The 19,933-nt window shown below is 33.7% G+C and overlaps 2 protein-coding genes across 2 annotated transcripts in view; both read right to left on the reverse strand.

The window, feature by feature from the left end:
• The window catches only part of LOC143236822 (EF-hand calcium-binding domain-containing protein 7-like), a 55,294-nt gene extending 36,667 nt beyond the window's left edge, over positions 1–18,627 (reverse strand). Inside the window, exons 1-2 of the mRNA XM_076475424.1 lie at positions 18,407–18,627; positions 8,410–8,600 (exon numbers count right to left, since the gene is read on the reverse strand). Coding sequence (XP_076331539.1) covers positions 8,410–8,600; positions 18,407–18,596 — 381 coding nt within the window. The 5' untranslated portion in view covers positions 18,597–18,627. The remainder of the gene's footprint in view (positions 1–8,409; positions 8,601–18,406) is intronic.
• Positions 1–19,933, reverse strand: part of LOC143239841 (uncharacterized) — a 298,954-nt gene that overhangs the window by 229,210 nt on the left and 49,811 nt on the right. The gene's annotated exons all lie outside the window — the stretch shown is intronic.

A 19,933-nucleotide genomic window follows, 5' to 3' on the forward strand; every position in this document is an offset into this window, starting at 1 on the left:
GCCTTTAAAAAACTACAAACATTTCCAAGGTGGACAGTGTCACCATCACCAATAACACTGTCTAACATTATGGATAAAACTTGGGACAGAACATGTTTAAAATGGTGCTGTTGTTGAGAGTCATAACGATGGAAAGAAAGTAAACTGTGACTTATTGTGACTTGAGTGTTACAGAGACTACACATTGGTGCATCAGTTCCAGATAAAAGAAAATGAGTTAAAAACTGTGACCAATGCATAGTCTAGTCAGTACAACTTCCTCTTTCCAATCCTCAAGGCCAAAAGTCCAATACAGGGTTTTATTTGGAAAAGCTTGTTTTCATGTTGCTCACTCCAAGTCTACTGCCAGCTGGCACAGAGCCAAGCCATGAATACAGGACCATAGTCCATGTATGGAAGAGGCACAGCGGTGATAATGCCAAAGCAGACAGATTTAGCTGCAGCATCAGAGAGCTTGTTCCCCGCTAATATCAATGTAGCCTGGTATCTAGAAAAACTGGATAGAAATAGATGTTAAAGAGAAATGGGCTAGTTGGTTTTGAATATCAGCGAGAACAGGGTGTGAACTAACATGAAGAGATTCCAGGGCCAGTAGAGAACTAAGCGAGTCAGTATAAATAGTGCAGTTTGAATACTGATTAGCTTCTATGTGATTTAGGGCAAGAGAAATGGCATAAAGTTCAGCAGTGAACACAGAAGTTGTAGAGGGAATTCTGCACACAACCACCAAACCACAACAAACCATGGCAGAGCCCACACAGTCACCTGATTTCAAAAAATCTGTATAAATAGGAATGGAAGGATGGTTCAAAAGATGTTCAGCAAATAACAGACAGTATTTCCAATCAGGAGTGTCTGCTTTTCTCAGATGGCTTAATGATAGATCACATTTGGTGATTGTAAGAAGCCATGGTGGAATGGGCTGACCAGTGGATACATCAATGTTATTCAAGGACAGACCCAATTAACCTAACAGTGCCTGGATACAAAGGCCAAAAGGAGCAATGGCAGATCATCTGTTCCAAAAAGGATGGCCCACTGAGAAAGGAAAACACAACCCCAGATGGGATGTATTAGTGAGGAACAAAGTTTCACAGCATATAGTAAAGGCAGTTGCAAATGGCAGAGGTGCAAAGGAGGTTCATGAGACTCTATGTATAAGCTCTGTATTGGGGAAGTGCAGAAATCTCCAGTGCAGAGCCAAAGTCTTTAAGGCCAATATTCTGGCAGAGCCATAGACCAGTGATCCATAGTCAAGTTTCGATTGAATAAGAACACAATATATCTTTAGCACAAAACATCGATCTGCTCCCCAAGTGGTGGAAGAGAGAACATGGAGGATGTTCAGTGCTCTTGTACACTTGACCTGTAGCAGCTTGATGTGTGGTATAAAGGTCAGCTTACTGTCAAAGATAAGCCCCAAGAACTTTGTCTCAGGGACCACAAGCACCACAACTTCACAGATATGGAGTTCAGGATGAGGATGAATACCCCGTTGGCAGCAAAAGTACATGCAAACGGTTTTAGAGAAAGAAAAGTTAAAGTTCAGTAAATTATTGAGGGCAGTCTGTAGCTGCTGCTCAATACACCTCATGTTCAACAACTCACATGAGATGTGAAAGTCATTGATATAGAGCCCGTTTGCAACACCGAGAGGGAGTTGTTTAGTGATGGCATTAATCTTTATACTGAAAAGCATGACACTCAAAACACATCCCTTAGGGACTCCAAATTCCTGTAGAAAAGAACGGGAAAATGTTGAATCAACACTAACTTGGAATCTCTTGTCCATTAAAAAATTTTTAATAAAAATGGGTAAATGGCCATGTAACCCATATATATGGATGTCTCGCAAAATGCCATACCTTCATGTTGTATCATAAGCCTTCTCAGTGTCAAAGAATATTGTTACAAGATACTGTCATTTGAGAAAGGCTTCTCTGATTGACGTTTCAAGTCGAATCAGGTGGTCCATGGAGGAGCGCTGTCGTTGGAACCCACACTGGGTGGGCAAGAGGAGGTTGTTTAATTTGAGGAATCAAACAAGATGAGCATTAACCATCCTCTCTAAGGTCTTACATAGACAGCTCGTCAAAGCAATTGGATGGTAGTTTGAAGGAATCTTGGAATCCTTCCCAGACTTAGAGAAAAGTAGGACAAAAACCTGGTGTCAGGCATCAGGAAAAACATTCTCCTACCAGATACTGTTAAAAACAATCAGATGAATAGCAAGAGAAGCAGAAGATAGATGATGCAGCATTTCATAGTGTATATCATCAGGTCCAACTGATGTACTACCAGACCGATGAAGGGCCAGTTTGATTTCCACAAGTGTAAAGGGACGATTATAGTTATAGAGACAATCAGCTCGAAAGGAAAGAGGTGATCGCTCTGCCTGAGTCTTGATGGCTAAGAAGGTGGAGGAAGAAGCAGAAGTGATAGATACCTGGCAAAACCTTTTACCTAGAGCAATGGCAATGCTCTGGGTATCAGCTACTTCCTCCCCATAAGAGAGCAAGATCGAGAGGGGGACAGAATAGTATTGCCCAATGACCTTTCAAATCTTGTCCCATATGACTTTGGAACTGGTGGTAGAAGATATGCTGGTTGTGAACTTAATCCAAGATTCATTTTGACTCTCAACGTCTTACCCACTGAGCACGTGCATGGGCCTGCTGGAAAGCGATGCAGTTGGAAAGTGTGGGATATTTACAGAAAGTATCCCAGGCCTGTTTTTGAGCCTTCTTTGCTATGTGGCAGGCAGGATTCCACAACGGATAAGGATATCATAGAAAACGTGTCAAGGTTTTAAAAATACACTGAGCAGCTGCTTGTATAATACAGTAAGTTACTGCTGCCACACAGTCGTCTATTGATGGCTTACAGACGATGGCAGGATCACATTCTGCAAGAGCAGTGAAAGAGGGCCAGTTTGTGTGATCCAGCTTCCACTGGGGCATGCAGATTGTGTGACATTGACCACGGCCAGTCTCTCTTAAAATTAAAGAAAAATTATCATTGCCTCATGGATTATTGTCAACCTTCCATGAAAAATGTTAGAATAGCGAAGGGGAGCAAACTGAGAGATCAACAGCAGTAAAGAACTGACTAAGTGCATGAAAATAAGTAGAAGAACCAGTATTGAAAAGAGAATGCTTGTGATCAGAGAGCATACATTCAACAGAGCGGCCCCTCTTATCAATATCAGCACTTCCCCAGAGGGGATGATGTCTATTAAAGTCCCCCAGGATTAAAAGGGAAACGGAAACTGTTCAATGAGAGCATCAAGGTCTGCTTGATCACATGTTTCTACAAGTGACAGGTAGAGAGAACAAACAGTGATAGTATGACCCAAGGAAACACGGATGGCTATTGCCTCCAAGGGTGTGTCAAGTGGCAAAGACAGGGTGGGCACATGCTGATCAACCAATAGTGCCACCCCACTCGTCCATCACACAGCCTGTCATTTCTGTACAAAGAAAACTGCTAAAAGGTGACTGTATCAGCAGGTGTCAGAAATGCTTCCTGTAAGGAAAGACATACAGGATGGTAGGAAGCAAACAGTGTTTTGATGCCATCCAGATTAGAACGTAAACCTTGACACTTCCATTGTATCAAGGTGGCCATTTTGACTTATGTGTACGCAAACTGAGTGGAAAACCTTTTTGTTTATGACACGTCTTTTTTCTTTACTGTCTTTACTTGAGGCTCAATTGGGCAGGTCTTTACTGTTGGAAGAGAATTTCAGCAACATGGGTTTCATCTTGGGGTGGGAGAGGGAGATGTATCCAAGGAAATGCCTGTACCTGGAATCAAAGGAAGTGGATCTTGGGATTTGTTGGAATGTATGTAAGGGACAGAGATGGGTGTTGAAGTTGATTCATCAACTTTTTTAACCACTGAAGTCAAAAGACTTTTCATTTGTTTTGAAATCGATTCTTTTGGGAGGCACAGAGAGATCTGTTTACACTCCCACTGTAGTTGTGGAACAAAGTGCAGCAGCATATGTCCAAGATGAAGTGGTGGACAGCAACTTTTGAGTCTCAGGATAAGTAAAGTTATGAATCATTTTCAATTGCTGCACCTCTTTTTCTTCCAGCTATTTAGGGCAAGAACAAAATTAGGATGGGTGAGAGCCATTGCAACTGACACAATGAGGATCTGTTTCACACTCACTGGCATCATGATCCTTGCCACCGCAACGAGCACATGTCAAGGAACCACAACATGATGTCTTTGAGTCACTAAACTGCTGACACTGGAAACATCACAGAGGGTTTGGAATGTATGGCCATACCCTGCAATTAAGATAACCTAGTTTGATTGTGGTAGGTAAACATGGTGATATAAATGTCAGAATGAGAATATTGGTTGACATCGTAATTCCATATTTGTGAGTGGAGATACGCCTCACTGCAAAAACTCATTGAGTGGAGAAATCAGCGAAAATCTCTGACTCGAGGATGTTCTTCAAATTCCTCTCAACAATAACTCCTCGAGATGAACTCAAAGTAGCATGAGGTGTAACCTCAATAGGTATATCCCCAATTGCCTCTGAATGCAAGAGAAGTTCACTGTGTTGAAATGTGGATATTTCCATCAATATGTCACCAGATCGAAACTTCTTTACTGACTTTGGAAAGCCAGCAAGTCCATCTATTCCTTCTGAATGAAAAAGGGAGATATATGCCCTAAAAGTTTGTTTGAAAGAGAATGTAGGATAAGAAAGTGAGGTATAACAGGCATTAGAGATGTTGAAGATTGCTGCTCAGAATCTTCAAGATGTGGTCGTTTACCTATTGACTGTTTTTTTTCACTATTTTATTTAAGTTTTTACTTGGAGGATCCATAATAAATAAAGGAAATTTACAATGTCAAACAAGGACACTGCAGTAACACCAGGGTTTCATGTGCACTATACCCAAATACCAGCATCAGATACATTGTCCAAACACCTGTTAAGAATATCCAATACTGGTACTTGGTTGACCCTTGCCCAAGTCAACCAGCCAATTTATCGAAGGAAAGCCACCCCAAGGCTGCCCGTTTAGAGAAATTCTAGACCAAAGTGGTGTGTTAGGGTTGGACCCTTCATCCACCAGAATCCTCAACTCCCCTTCACAGGTCCCCATGTGAGTGGATGTTTAAATCCCAAAGGAGGTAAACTGAAAAAACAGAACCTTCCCTGAAAGGTCCCCTCACCACATACAGGGATCCACACCGAGGGGGATGTGTTAAGGAATAATCAACCAGAACGAAATATTAATATCTACATGTGATATGCTGACAAGAAGGTAAATATGACTAAATATAATATATTAAGTGGTACATGTTAAGGAATAAGTAATTATTAATAAACATTATATTCTATGTGGTACAAGTTAAGGAGGAAGAAGCCATATCTAAACAGTAACTTCTATGTGTTACCTGGGAAGGCAGTATAACAAGGTATAAAACAACAGGAGGGAATTTGTACCCAAAGAATATGTCAGGGAGAATAAAGGAAACCATGAGCATAAGGTATACGTAATGTAGGTGGGAAAATTCAAAAGTTATTCACTAGGTACAGAAGTATTAAAATTTCCACGACGAGAAATGTGTTCCAGGAATGGAATAAGAGGGTCCTGAAAACAACATGGAAACCACAATACTTTGGACAATGTTTGTCACAGTCTGAATAAGCAAAACTTGGTATAATTGTAAGTGAACTTTGTTCACACTCCTGCACAAAACAAAAAGAATTCACATTAATATGTGAATTCACATTGAAAAGCTGAAAATAAAACTATAGTTGTTGAAGTAAAATACTTTAACAACCCTCATCGAAACCAAACATGCCTTTACACAACTGTGCCAGAAAAAGAATATGAATTTTCATATGTGAATGTAGAGGAATCATTTGCAAAGGAAGTGTGTTGCACTCCAATTGGTGGAAGGTTTGGCTTTGTGATATGTCATCACACAGTAGTGCCATCTCATTTGAAATTTAAGTTTACAGTTGTAAATTTAAATTTACAAACTCAGACAAAAATACTGAGGTCCAAACCAACTAAACTCCCCTACTCTAGATATGAGCTTGCTTATGTAACATTGACGAATACAGTTATGCTCTCATAAATTAAAAATATTAGCACAAAGCAAAAACCAGTACATTTACACTTTGGAAATGTAACCTCTCACAAACTTACCACTATATGTTTATTTTAATACCAATATTTGTTTTAGTACAGTATTTTTTTATGCATGTAAAGTAAATTGTTACCTATGTATTGCACAAGTCCCGTCTGTTCTCTAAACTTGTAGAAGATTCTTTGTTTTAAAAAAAAGTCTTGTGAGTTTTCAAACATTGTTGAATGTTCTGGAATATCACCTTAAACTATATAAACCAATGTGTGAAAAGACAGTCAGTATGCTATAGGCCTCAGGAGCTATAATTCTGATTAACACCTTTTAATCAAAATCTATAGAATTTGACCAGGAACATTTACATATTTTGAACATTACAAACGATTTCACTTCAGTGAATCAACTTTGGACAACAGTGTTTCTATGAGGAAATTAAATTTCTTCTGTAGAAGTCAGCTTACATATGGCATTAGACCACCTGAGCTAGCCAGCTTAAGCAAGGAAGACAATATAAACTCAGAATTAATTTGCTCGTTATGGATCTGAAATGTTGATAAAATATTCAGTTATAGATCACACATAAGATCTAGTATTGTCTGTAAGTTTGTAAAACTGTTGTATATAAAATACTATTTGTAATAACTGTTATTATAAATTGCACTGTTGTTTGTATATTAAAATAACTTTGTATTAAGAAAGAAAATTGTGTGTATCAATCTTGTTGGCAAATATCATAAATCTGATGCATATTAACACTTAATTAGACTTCTATATTCAAATTAAAATTTTCAGTTATCTGAAATATTAATATGTAACATAAATAACATGATAAATTAGAGAATCATCTGAAATAAACTGTAAAAAATAATAAGTTGGGGCTTGTGTCTAAGATCTGATTCAGATGCAAAATCCATTCAAAATTAAATTTCTTATCTTAATTCAATTTATATTTATCAGTGCCAACAAGATTTGATCATGTCTGATTATCAAAGTTTTTTTGAATCATTCTTCCTCAAACAATTATGAAAATATTAAAGATAATTTCTTGAAATTGCTAAAATGTTAGAAGTTAAAAAAATCAATGAGAAAAATAAACTAAAAAGTGTATTGTTGAAATATTAGTCAATGATGATTTCTTGTCTAAGGAAGTATTAGGGGAATATTCTAGTGTCTCCACTAGTCAACCAGAGTTTAGCAATAAATATAATTAAGAAATCCAATTAAAACTAAAAAAAATCAAGCTTGAACAAGCCCACATTGAAGCCTAGAAAGAGGAAGCCCATTTCTAAGCAGAATGAGAAAGTAAACATCTCAAGGCTGAATAAGCCTGTATTGAAGCCGAAAAGAAATTAGGCTGAATGAAATGGAAATTAGATTCTGATCAACTAAGACAAAATGACAGCTTTGAACTGATTAATATAGTAAAGTATCAACATTTAATGAAAATGAAGATGATAAATACTTCCAATATTTTGAAAAAGTTGCCCAAACCATGGAATGGCCCACCAAAAATGGTTATTATTGTTATAAATTGTTTTGACTGGTAAAGCCCAAGAAGTTTATGCTGCTCTTTCACTAGAAGATTGCACCAATTATGATAAGGTTAAAATAGCTATTCTCAAAGTATATTAGTTAGTAGCAGAGGCTTATCACAAAAAGTTTCGAGGTTATTACAAACAAGATAATCAAATTTATATGGAATATGCTAACAAAAGATAAAGAAGTGACAGTTCTGTAAAACTGAATACAGAAAGTCACATGCATCATGAGAATTCCATTTTTATGTTGCACTCTTATTGGTGAAGGGTGATGCATGATGACTTGCTAGAATTATGCACTGGAGTCAGTTAATTCTAATAAAGAAGGCTTGTGACATGATGCATAAAAAATATTTTGCATATAGAGTTTAGCAAAGAACAAGAATAGCTATTTATATGAGTGAAGGTGATATACTGTATCGAGATATATGTTTGACAACTTTTGGTAAATTTATTTATGGATCTGAGCATTTAAAACATGTAATACTAAAAGAGAAATTAAATTCCAAGAAAAATGGCAAATTTTTAAATTTAATACCAACAGCCTTCATAATAATAAATATATATCATATAGTTAAATTAAGTTAAATTAACTCATTTGGAACTGAGATGATTAAAAGATATTTAAATTCTCTTTCTATGATATTCTTAAAACACATTTAACTTTTACATAAAAAAAATACTATAAATTAATATTACACTGAAAACAACTTGACCCAAATGAGAAATTTGCGTAAAATTGTACCTGGTGATTTAGCAGAAGTACTGGAGTATCCCGACAGTCATTCTGGCTTGACGAAAGACACAGACTATCCTGATAACTTTCTTGGGGTGATAGAAACTCTAACCTGTCATCTGAATCACTCTTGTATGGTGAAAGGCATTGACTATCTGGTGAATCACTTTTATCCAATGCACGTTTAGAACGACTTGATTCTGTGAATAATTATAAATTTATAATTTTCTGTTATTTATAAAACATACAAGTATTCAACAAATATATATATATATATGTCAAGAGAATATTAATATTGAAGAGTTAAATAAAACATTCATTAATAAAACAGTTGTGTTATCCTTTCATAGAACTGGACAAAAAAATTTAGCTCCAAAAACATAAAAGTTATATCAAGTTTCTGTATTTACAATAATTATATGTTATTCAATAACCAGGTTCTTAAACAACTAATAGGAGTTCCAATGGGGACTAACTACTCTACTTGTATACTAAATTTATATCTTTAGTTTCATGAGGGCAGGTTTATTGAAAACTACTAAACTCAGATGTTTTTATTTTAACTTACAGATATATAGATGATGCAATTAGTATAAAATATCCTCAAATAAATAATGTTACTAACACTATTTATCCAGTAGAATTAGAAACTTAAAATACTTTGATAGCTAATACAGAAGTACATTATTTAGATTTAAAAATTAAAATAACTAATAAGGTTATCAATAAAATATTTTTGTTAAAAGAAAATAATTTGCTTTTCCTATATGTGGTTTACCCTATTTTAATAGTAATGTACCATATCCTTCTGTTACAACCATTATAGCTTCACAATTATTCAGATTTTGTAAAATCTGTAATAAATTACAATATTTTATCAGTAATGTTGAAATACTAATACAAAAAACCATACAGAATGGATTTAATAAACTATAAATAAAATTATTAATATATTCTGTAATAAAGATAATAATGTATTAAATAAATGTAAATAAAAAATTAAAGAAACTTTATTAAAAAATTCTGATAACTATTTTTAGTTGTGAATAAGATCATTTAACATCTTGGCACTACTTTAAACAGATATCTTACATCCTATCAGACACTTACAAATTTAAACTAATACACACAAATCTAATGAAGACACACGAAACGCAACTAAACAAAATACTACTAAAAATGAAAAAAGTCAACACATTTTCACGAACACTTTATTCCTACCTACACAAAACCAACTCACGCACACAAATATACGGCATCCCCAAACCTCATAAGTCAGATTGTCCACTATGACCAATAATGTCCACATATGAATCGTTTAATTACAATCTTGGTTAATACATAGCATGGGCATTCTTCAAATAAGTAACATCAGCCAGCTCATTCATCAGACTCTTTTAATTTCAAGTCTAATCTTAATCAACTTAATCATAAAGCCTTAATGGCCAGTTTCGATGTTATATCCCTCCTTACAGAAGTTCCAACTGCTGAAGCCTGCAAGATAGCCTTGGAACTCTATATCCGAGACCCTAACCCATCTATAGATATTCCCAGCAACCAATTAGCAACCCTCATAGAATTCACCACGATGAAGACAAACTTCATGTTCAACAACCACAACTATATACAAACAAATGGCCTAAGCACAGGCAACCCAGTATCACCAATTCTAGTCAATATTTTTATGACACAAGTTGAAACACAAGCAATTAACACAGCATTACATTCACCACTATACTGGTACAAATATGTAGATGACACAGTTGCAGGATTCATATCTACAGAACACACACTTAATTTTTTCAATCACATTAACTCTATACATCCCAACATCAACTTCACATGTGAACAAGAAGAAATCAATCAAATATCATTTCTTAACCTCAAAATTACAAGAACCGACACATACGTTAAAACAGAAATCCACCGAAAAATCACCCATACCAGACTATACATTCCTTGGGACTCAGTACATGAAACAAAACAAAAACTCAACATACTAAGAAACCAAATAAACACAGCTGTAAAACCATGCTCACCAAATAAAATTAATGATGAATTAGACAAAATAAAACAATGCTTTATCAACATCAGTAAGTTTCCTCCACAAACCATAGAAAACATTATATGCACACACCTAGACAGAAAGCAAAATCAACCAACAAAAGCAAATATATCTCATGAATGAAAAAAATCATGCAACCATATTCTGCTCATACCATATATTTCCGACATCAGCAGAAAAATAACCATCATTTGGCAAAAACTAGTAACAAAATATGACATTCCAGTTAATACCAAATTTATTCAAAAACCAGGCACAAAACTGAGGTCTATACTATGTAAAAACTACACTGACAAACACCACACCAACATTATTTATAAATTACAATGAAATAACTGCCACGACTTCTATATTGGAGAAACAAGTAGAAAAATGGAAACCAGGTTCAAAGAACATAAAAAGTCACCTTCACACGTTTTAGAACACTGCAAGTCAAATAAACACAACATAACCACAGAAAACACTCAAATACTAAATAAAGAAACAAACATAAACAAATGCAAAATTAAGAAGCCTTACTTATACAACAACTCAAGCCCAAAATAAACCAATACAAAGGAACACCTTTATACCTATATTAAAAATAATATAATAAATAATAATAATAAAATAAATAATGTAAAATTATATATTCAAACATCTAAGTATGCCCTCTACATTCCGACACTCAGTTACACAACCCCTTTCAAACATGTGATCAGCTTCTGGTCAGTTACCTTTCTTTCTTTGTAAATCTGATGATGACCAAAGAAGGTTAAAATGTTGTTTGCTCCTCTGTATAAAAAAATTTATTTCTATTGCCATTCCTTTATTTTATTTCTTTTTTTGTGAGACTGACAAATGGATGTTAAGACTGTTATATGGTATATCCCCACCTCAATGTTGGTCATACTTCTTCAGTCACCTCCAAAACCTAGGATATATTTTATTTCCCACATTATAGCCTGTACTCTGGGATTAAATTTTGCACCATTTTTTATTTTTTTATTTTGGTTACAACAAACTATATGCATGTGTATGTGATAAGTAAAATAAAGCTAACACACATTTTCAAATTAATCACTTTTTTTGTACTTCTTGCCCTTGTTCAGCCACAATAGTAAAACATTGGATGAAATGTTTTCTATTATTTAAAGGGTAAAAGTAGTTTATTTTTCTAAATTTAAAACTAAAAAGAAATTCACCACACAATAACTTTTTAAAATTTTATTTCATAAAAAATACAATAAAGAATGGTTATTAATATATTATTTAAATTTTTTAAAAGATATATTGTACAAAGATTAATAAATCAAATTGTTATGTTAACTTACAGTTATATGATGTTAAGTTAAATGGTAACTTAAAATGGAATTGACAAACATCCTTTCACATCTACAGACTGACAGAGCATATCCAAAATGCGATTATTCAGTAAATTAACTCCATCTTCATTAAAGTTATGAAATGCAGAAATGAAACACATAAATCTAATTGTGAAAGCGTAACACACACTATATTAATAAAATTAATTCTACAAAATAATTTGTACCTATGCTGTTATCTAACTATGATCAATCATCATTTGGAATCTCACAGAATTCTGAAAAATTTTGAGAAACATGGCAAAAGTTAATAGAATATTTAGATTTACAAACAATGCATGAAGTCAGAAACTCTAAGGCATAAATACATTGTTATCTAAAAAAAATATCAAACAATATATACATGAACAAAAGGTACTAAATGTAACTGATCAACAAATTTATAAAAAAACATATCTGATACTGGTCTCTCTAAACCAATGACTTTAAATTTAAAAACTTGTCTAAATGTGATTATGGAATGCATAAAGCAAAAATTATAAAACAAATGAAGGATCAGTCCAGGCTTTCTTGGGTATCAAATTAGCAAATTTAGTGCCAATAGGAATTGTATCCAAGATCCTTAAACAACAAGGAACTCCCAGCTATCAATTATATACTTTTTGCTTAACAACTAACATGTATAGTGGAATAATGAAAAACATTAATAACTGGATACACTGATTTCAACAGCTGATATAAACATAATTTTGATTAATTAGTTTAACTGTCACTGATTAATGTTATTGCTGGTCATTAGTAATTAATTTAATTGCCCAACTTGTATATTGTGCATCATAAGAAAGCAGCATTGAATATATTCAGTGACTCATTTAGGAGTGTGTTGTTTATTCACAGTCAGGAACCTAACTTTGAAAAATCTAAAGATACATTTAGTGCCTTGGAAAAGTATTCATCCACCCCTGAAAAACTTCCATGGTGTTGTCTGAGTCATTAAACTTTCATATGGGATATTACATTTAGAATCTAAACAATCCAATTCAAACTAAGTCTAAAAAAATGCTGATATTATGTAAGGTAAATTTCCAAAGTATGTTATAATATTCTCAGTTACATAAGTATCCAACTCCTTTACTACGGCAACCTTAAATCATTACAGGTGCAAAAGATTAGTTTAAAATATCACAGAGCTATTGTGATGATCTTTATAAATGTGTAATCAAAGTGGATTAAGTAAATACATTTGTTCAAGTCACAACTTGCCGAGTGATATGACAAACCAGTAATGAAAACTAAGGAGCTTTCCAAACAAGTCAAAGTTAAAGTGGTATGAAACAGAGAAATGGAGATTCCTTATGTTTGGTTCTTTGTTTAAAACTACATTGTTTTTATTTTTTACTAAGATGGAATATTTGTAAACATGAAGTTTATTTTATTTTCAACAAATCAAATCAAATAAGTCTAGTAAGTATGACAGGCAACTGCAAAATATTTTGATGATTTAAATTTATCATCTATGTTATTTTTATATTTTTGGTTAGCTTATTCTAAAAATACACATAAATAAATTGGTTAACTGGCTACTTAATTACAATCATGGTACGCTTTCAATAAAAACAGTATTATAATTACTTATAATAGTAAAACATATTTTCATTGATTAGTGATCAACTTATTTAATTTACCAAAGATCACTAAAGGTTTATTGTATATTTTAAAAACAAAAATACTGGTGACTATAGGGTGGATTTGTATTTAGCCAATATTAGTAATTAATTTGCCTAATATCAAATGTTTATATAAATTTTAAAGAAATTTGTAGCAACATATTTTTCCACACAAAAAAATGGTTTGTTTTTTTTGCAAATTGATGAATTTTTGGAGAAGGTCTGCTATATGAAATCAAAGGTATTTCAAAAATTACTTTTAAAAGATCAAAACAAGGTGAAGAAAAACAGAAAGATAATTATCACAAATAATCCAGTAGTTGGAAACAAAAGAGTACATAGGTTAACCTGTAACTAACTCGCATGAATAAATTTAAGTGTGACAATATGATTTACATCAAGTTTAGGAAGGTCAAGAAATTATATAACTGTAATTAAAACTCTCTCTATATCAAACGAGTATTCACTTAAAATAGAAGGCACTATTCTTAATTGGTGATAACATGGGTCAGAATATAAAAAAACCAGGGGCTTAGATCCTGGGGGGATGGGGGGATACATCCCCCTCATTTTAGGTAGGGGTATGGTACATACAGTTTGGTCTGTTGAATTGTTTTATTGCATCATAGGCCTACAAATTATGTGTTTGTTCTTGTGATTCTTGTGTTCTTACCAATCAAATTACATAATTAGGTCTAGATGTAGGCTTTTTCAGTTGCCAAAATGTACACCTTTAATATAGGCGTGCTTCTAAGCTTTTCGATCTAAGAGATAGTTCGTAAGTATCAGTCAGTAGGCCTATGTATACATGCAAGACTTGCAAGTACTATCACAGAATCTACCTACGTCTTGTACGTAGTGTAAGATTAAGTAAAATTTTCATCACAACAGATTGAACAGAGCATGAAATTCGAAAATATTACTCCCAAGCATAAACTCCTGTGATCTAGATCTAGCAGGCTATTTGTAGCTTGTAGCTGCATCAATCTTATGTGTATATTGTGCAGTTTTCCTACACCATATGTTCTGATGCATGTCTAGCTAGTTTTATTGTCGAACAACTTAGCTGATGAAGCCACTGACCATAGTGTACGTTTAGCATACAGTTAATGACAGGTTAGGGCCGCTTGGATCCAGAATCACTCTACATCTCCCCCATCCACTCCCTTTAGTCTGAGCCTCAATTTTACAACAGGCTCATTAAACTTGTGTTTGTGGCCCTCATTAATCCATGAAATTTCAGATTATCACCACCCTCTAATAAAGTGCTGGTGCTTTATGGTAAAAGAACAATATATTCTCTTACCATAGATAGTAAAAATATTACATTTTCTTGTATAATTAGAACACAAAAAGAGAAATTTCAACAGCTTGAAGCCTCTACTCTAATTGTATTGCTAGTTTATGTTTAGGTGTTTTTATTTAATAGACGTGCTTATAGACATTATATCACAACGTGTTTGCCTTTTGATAAGCTTTAACAGGAATATGATATATTTGTGGTTGTTTAACAATTTGAGAAACTTGCAGTTACTTGTGTTGTAACTAGCACACATTATTGTCTCAACAATGCCCAGGCGGTCAGTCAGCTCGTTAGTCACTGTGAGGTTCGCTCATTCGACTTAAATACATTGTACAGTTCAGTCCTACTTCCATTCTGTTCTATCTTCGTTCATTGTACATTAAAGTTTTTCAATAAAGACTGTATTTTAGCCTGTTGAGTCATCTGGGAAACAGATTCAATTATGACAAGCAAGCGTCTGAAACTTTCCGATATTAGACAGTTCTGCAAACCAATTACTGGTACTACAAGTGGCAATGAAGATGTAGATAATCCAACAACCTCAAGCAGGGGAATATCAACTTGCCATACAGAGGAAATACCATGTTCATCAGAAGAAAAGTCTAAAAATGCTTGCACAACTATTGCACATCATGAACCACCAGATAGTTGTGAAACAAGTTTGTGCAGTAATGAAAAATCTGACACTCCACAGATACAATGTGGAAAGCCATATCATCCAGACGCATAACTAATACCATGACAGAAAGAAAATCTCAAAATATCAACTTCCAGGGCAAGTGGTTTGATGAGTTCCTATGGCTGCACTTCGACAATCAGACTCAAAAAGTCATATTCTTTCACTGTGCCAAGGCGGAAAATAGAGGCCTTTTTACAGGGAAATTGGAGAGACCAGTGGAGTATACCTTCATATCCACTGGTTTTTGCAACTGGAAAAAGGCAGAAAAGAAATTCAACGAACACCAATCCTCCTCTCAGCACAGATTCGCTATATCTCCAGAAGGTTCACTTGATGTAACTCCAGTGACTGTCCAGCTATATGACAGAAAAAAGAAGCAGTAGGAAAAATGCAAACTAATTAGCAAATGAAAAATCAGATGTAGCAGTGAAAGCACGAGGTCTGCTGGACAGATTTGACAAAGGAGAGACAGTTTTAGGATTGTCGATGGCTCAGCATCCATTAGCTGCATTAGAGGAACTAAACCGTGCATTCCAAGCAAAATCAGCGACAGTATCTGGCATGATTGAAGCATCTGCAATGACAGTTGAGCAACTGCAGTATTGCGAATGGAGGAAAATTACACCAAGATATTTGATGAAGCTGAGAAAAAAGTAACTTCCCTAGATCTGGTGCCTATTGAACTACCAACTACCACGCATTCGCAGACCCCCCAGAAAGATCACAGGTGATGGCTCAACACACCATTCTGCAACAGCTAGAGATTACTACAGAAGCCAATATTTTGAATTTGTAGACACAGTCATAGAACATCTGACCACTAGATTCAATGCAGACAACAATGACTTGAGGCAATATCTGGCACTTGAGAACATGATCACATCTAGCAAGTTTGACAACTTGGTTATAAACTTCTATCCAGAAATCTCTGCACAATGGCTCGAGTTTCAGTTGCCCATGTTCAAAGGAACAACAAAAGCAGTATCTCTGAAAGGTACGAAGGATGCTTACTGTAAAATGCATGAAACAAGCCAGCAGATGTTTAGTGAAGTGTTTCTTCTCATGAAAATTTTGTTTGTATGTCCAGTATACAGCTGCAAATGTGAACGTAGCTTTTCTGCATTAAGACAGTTGAAGACGTGGTTAAGGTCAACTATGTCTCAGTGCTGCTTCAACCATGTGGCAGTTTGTCACACTCACAAAGATGAGGTCGACAAGATAAATATAGAAGAGCTTATGAAAGAATTCATAAACAAATCATCACAAAGGAGGTCTACGTTTGGGAACATGTAAACTAGAGGACTAAATGAATCTTATTTCAATGAAAAGTATGAATAATTATGTGCTACACTGTATTGATGTGTAATTTTCAAGAGTTCACAAAGACATTTTAATTATTTTTATCAAACAACATGAACAGTTTTTCAATAGATATAAATTTATCAAGGGTAATTACTAATTTTATTGATATTTGAAAACGTAATTAATGCAAAGAGAGTTATTAGTAACCTTGTAAAGTATAATGGCCATCTTTTATACTGTGCAGTGTGCAGGAATAAATTCATGTGGCAGTTAATTTGTGACACATTTGTCTTTATTCTATCAACATTTTGAAAACTGTTCACAACACCTCACTTATACAAACCTACATGGAAACCTTGAAGTATCATGGCAACAAGATTACTCTGTGACTGCATGTTTACAGCTTTCAGGTTCACGTAATCAGAGATTACCAATTTGCAAATTGAACAGTCCACATAAGTGGTTGCAAAAATCATCCCCCCCATTGAGTGTAAAAAATCTATGCCCCTGAATAAAACACAATAATATTCTTATTTGCAGATGAAATTAATTTGTTTAGCAAGCTCAAAAATTAATTAAGAGTACTAGGGTTAAAACTATAACTTACTTTATATTTCACTACAATAAAAAATTAAATATTACAAGAAACAACACTTTCTAAAACAATAGCCCTGAAATATCTTAATTTTATTATAATGAACAAAAAATAATTTCCAAAAAAAGAATAAATATAAGGGAAACACCAAATATCCATGAAGCTATATTGTCTATAGTTGAGCAAGTAGTGGAATTTGATAATTGATTAATAATTAGGTTCATTAATTCCACAAAATGCAATGCATTAATTCTTCTCATGAGTCTTGGAAAGTTGCAATAATCAAAAATAGTAATAACTGAAGGCATTAATTTTAATAAGTTACCTATTTTTGGGAGTCATGACACTATTAAGTTGAATAACCTTGAATTAATCAAAAATGGTAAAGACAATCATACAGCAGCTGAAGTCTTCAGCATAAAAAAATAGTCAGGAATTATGTAACAAAATAGAGCAAACATTCAGGAAAGACAAGATCACATGTCGATAATAACAGGAACAGATACAGCAAAGAACAGTGATACAACAAACATGACAACAATGGGGCAAATGGTGGAGGAGTACAAGCATAAAAACAATGCTGAGGTTCCAATTCTGGAAAAAAGCAAGGCAGGGAGGATGAGCAATGGAGAACAAGTGAAATAACATAGACGATACAAGAACAAAACACAGAAGCAAGTAGAGTAAACTGAAATGTGATTGACCTGCAACAAAGAAACTAACATTGGCCCATTCACAAAACCAAGTAGAAGAGAAGAACATTAAAGAAATGATAGTAACCCTTCTCTGAACCATTTCCAGTAATAAAATATCTTTCCTAATATAAGGAGCTGAAGACTGAACACAATATTCTGAATGTGGCCTAATATCAGTGACCTATACAATGAAATCATAACCTCTAGAGACTTTTATGAAATATTTCTGTTGATACAATGTGACATCCTATTTGCCCCTACCCCTGGCAACAACACACTGCTTTGATGGCTGGGCAGTGGAAGCACTACAAAATCAAGATTATACTGTTAATATTAGAGTTTTGCACATTCACAATAAAATTATATTCTTACCAAAAATAAAATTAAACCTCTAACCTGGTCTACGTGTAAATGTCCTTGAGTTTACTCTTTTCTGAGCTTCAATGGATGAAATGTTACCCTCAGCTACATACTGGCATTGATTTGCAACAGAAATAATGGAAGCACACAAACGAAGATAGTCTACGTTCCCATCCTTAGACTGGGTAAGCTCATTCAATATTGCTTCAACTTCTTGGCAAGTCATTTTGTTTCTTTTCTGGTTTTATGTAGTTGTGGTAAGTAGGAAAATATACAGAAAAAGTTGTAAACATGCCAAGCCAGTAAATGATAGAAATACATATATATCCAAAAAAAGACAACAATTAAATTCACTAGTTATAAGTTGTCCTGAAAGAAATAACAGTTTATTCTCAAATACTAGGAATTACATACATATAACTTAAAACACAAGTAACTAAAACTTTGTTTACACTATAACACTACATATCCGACAAACTCAATTTCTTGTGCCCTTGGCAGAATGTGTTTCAGGTTGAACATGAAAACCAGTATCATGAGGGATGTTCAGAAAAAAATGCTGGTGCAGTGTTAACACTCTCATTATGCACTTAACTGAATCAGTTGACTCTGTGACCCCAAATTGACCTTTAGAGTTTTGATACTATAACTTTCTAAAAATTATTAAGCTTCTAACAAACATTAAATAATTTGTAGACACACAATCACAATTTTCATTAAATATTTCTCCATAAATATATGAATTCAAAGCATTTAATGCTCCAGTTGGAAAGTAATTTTCATGTTAAGATTATAAATATTTTTCTGTACCTAAGAATTTTCAATTTTATTTTGTGTAATTTATAAAACCTTCTAAATAAATTTCAAACTTTTTTCATGAAAACTTTGTATTTTATTTGTTATTTTCTCATCTTAAATCTATATGGGGGGGTCAGTTTGACTGGTCTCTTAACCATCATGAAAAAAATTCAAAATAAAATTACATTACTTTTTCTTTTTTTTTCTAGAATGACTTCAAATTGTAACATGAAACTATATTTGTTTATCCCAAATAGTTTTAAACTCACCACAATACACATCTGTGTATACCAAAATCTTATTATTTTACTACTCTTTAAAATTTGCTAACTAATAGTCCTACCACAAAATTGCAAATCATTTGGCAAGTGTGTAGCTATGTCATCAAATTGATTATGCAATGCATGAACTATTTGAAAGTTGCTCATATGTGCAACTTGTGAAAATTTTCTATTATTAATTTTCTTTCTTTTACCTAATGTAACCTTATATAACCATAAAAAGTTTCTCATTTTTAGACTTTTGTTATATTTGTAACAATAAATAAAGAATAAACAAAACTGTACTTAAAAGGTTAATTTTTTCATTCCTGTCAGTTTTCAAAGAAAATTAACCTACTTTTTTTATATCAATACACTAAATATTGTTTTATTGAATGAAATAATGTATCCAAGAACACAGAATAATAACATGCAAAAAACAGAGAACATCCCATAACTACCACAATATTTTTTGTTTTACTTTTTTAAGTGCACAACAAGCACT

The sequence above is a fragment of the Tachypleus tridentatus genome, chromosome 2 (genome assembly GCF_004210375.1).
Source record: "Tachypleus tridentatus isolate NWPU-2018 chromosome 2, ASM421037v1, whole genome shotgun sequence".
In the NCBI taxonomy this organism is placed as follows: Eukaryota; Metazoa; Arthropoda; class Merostomata; order Xiphosura; family Limulidae; genus Tachypleus; species Tachypleus tridentatus.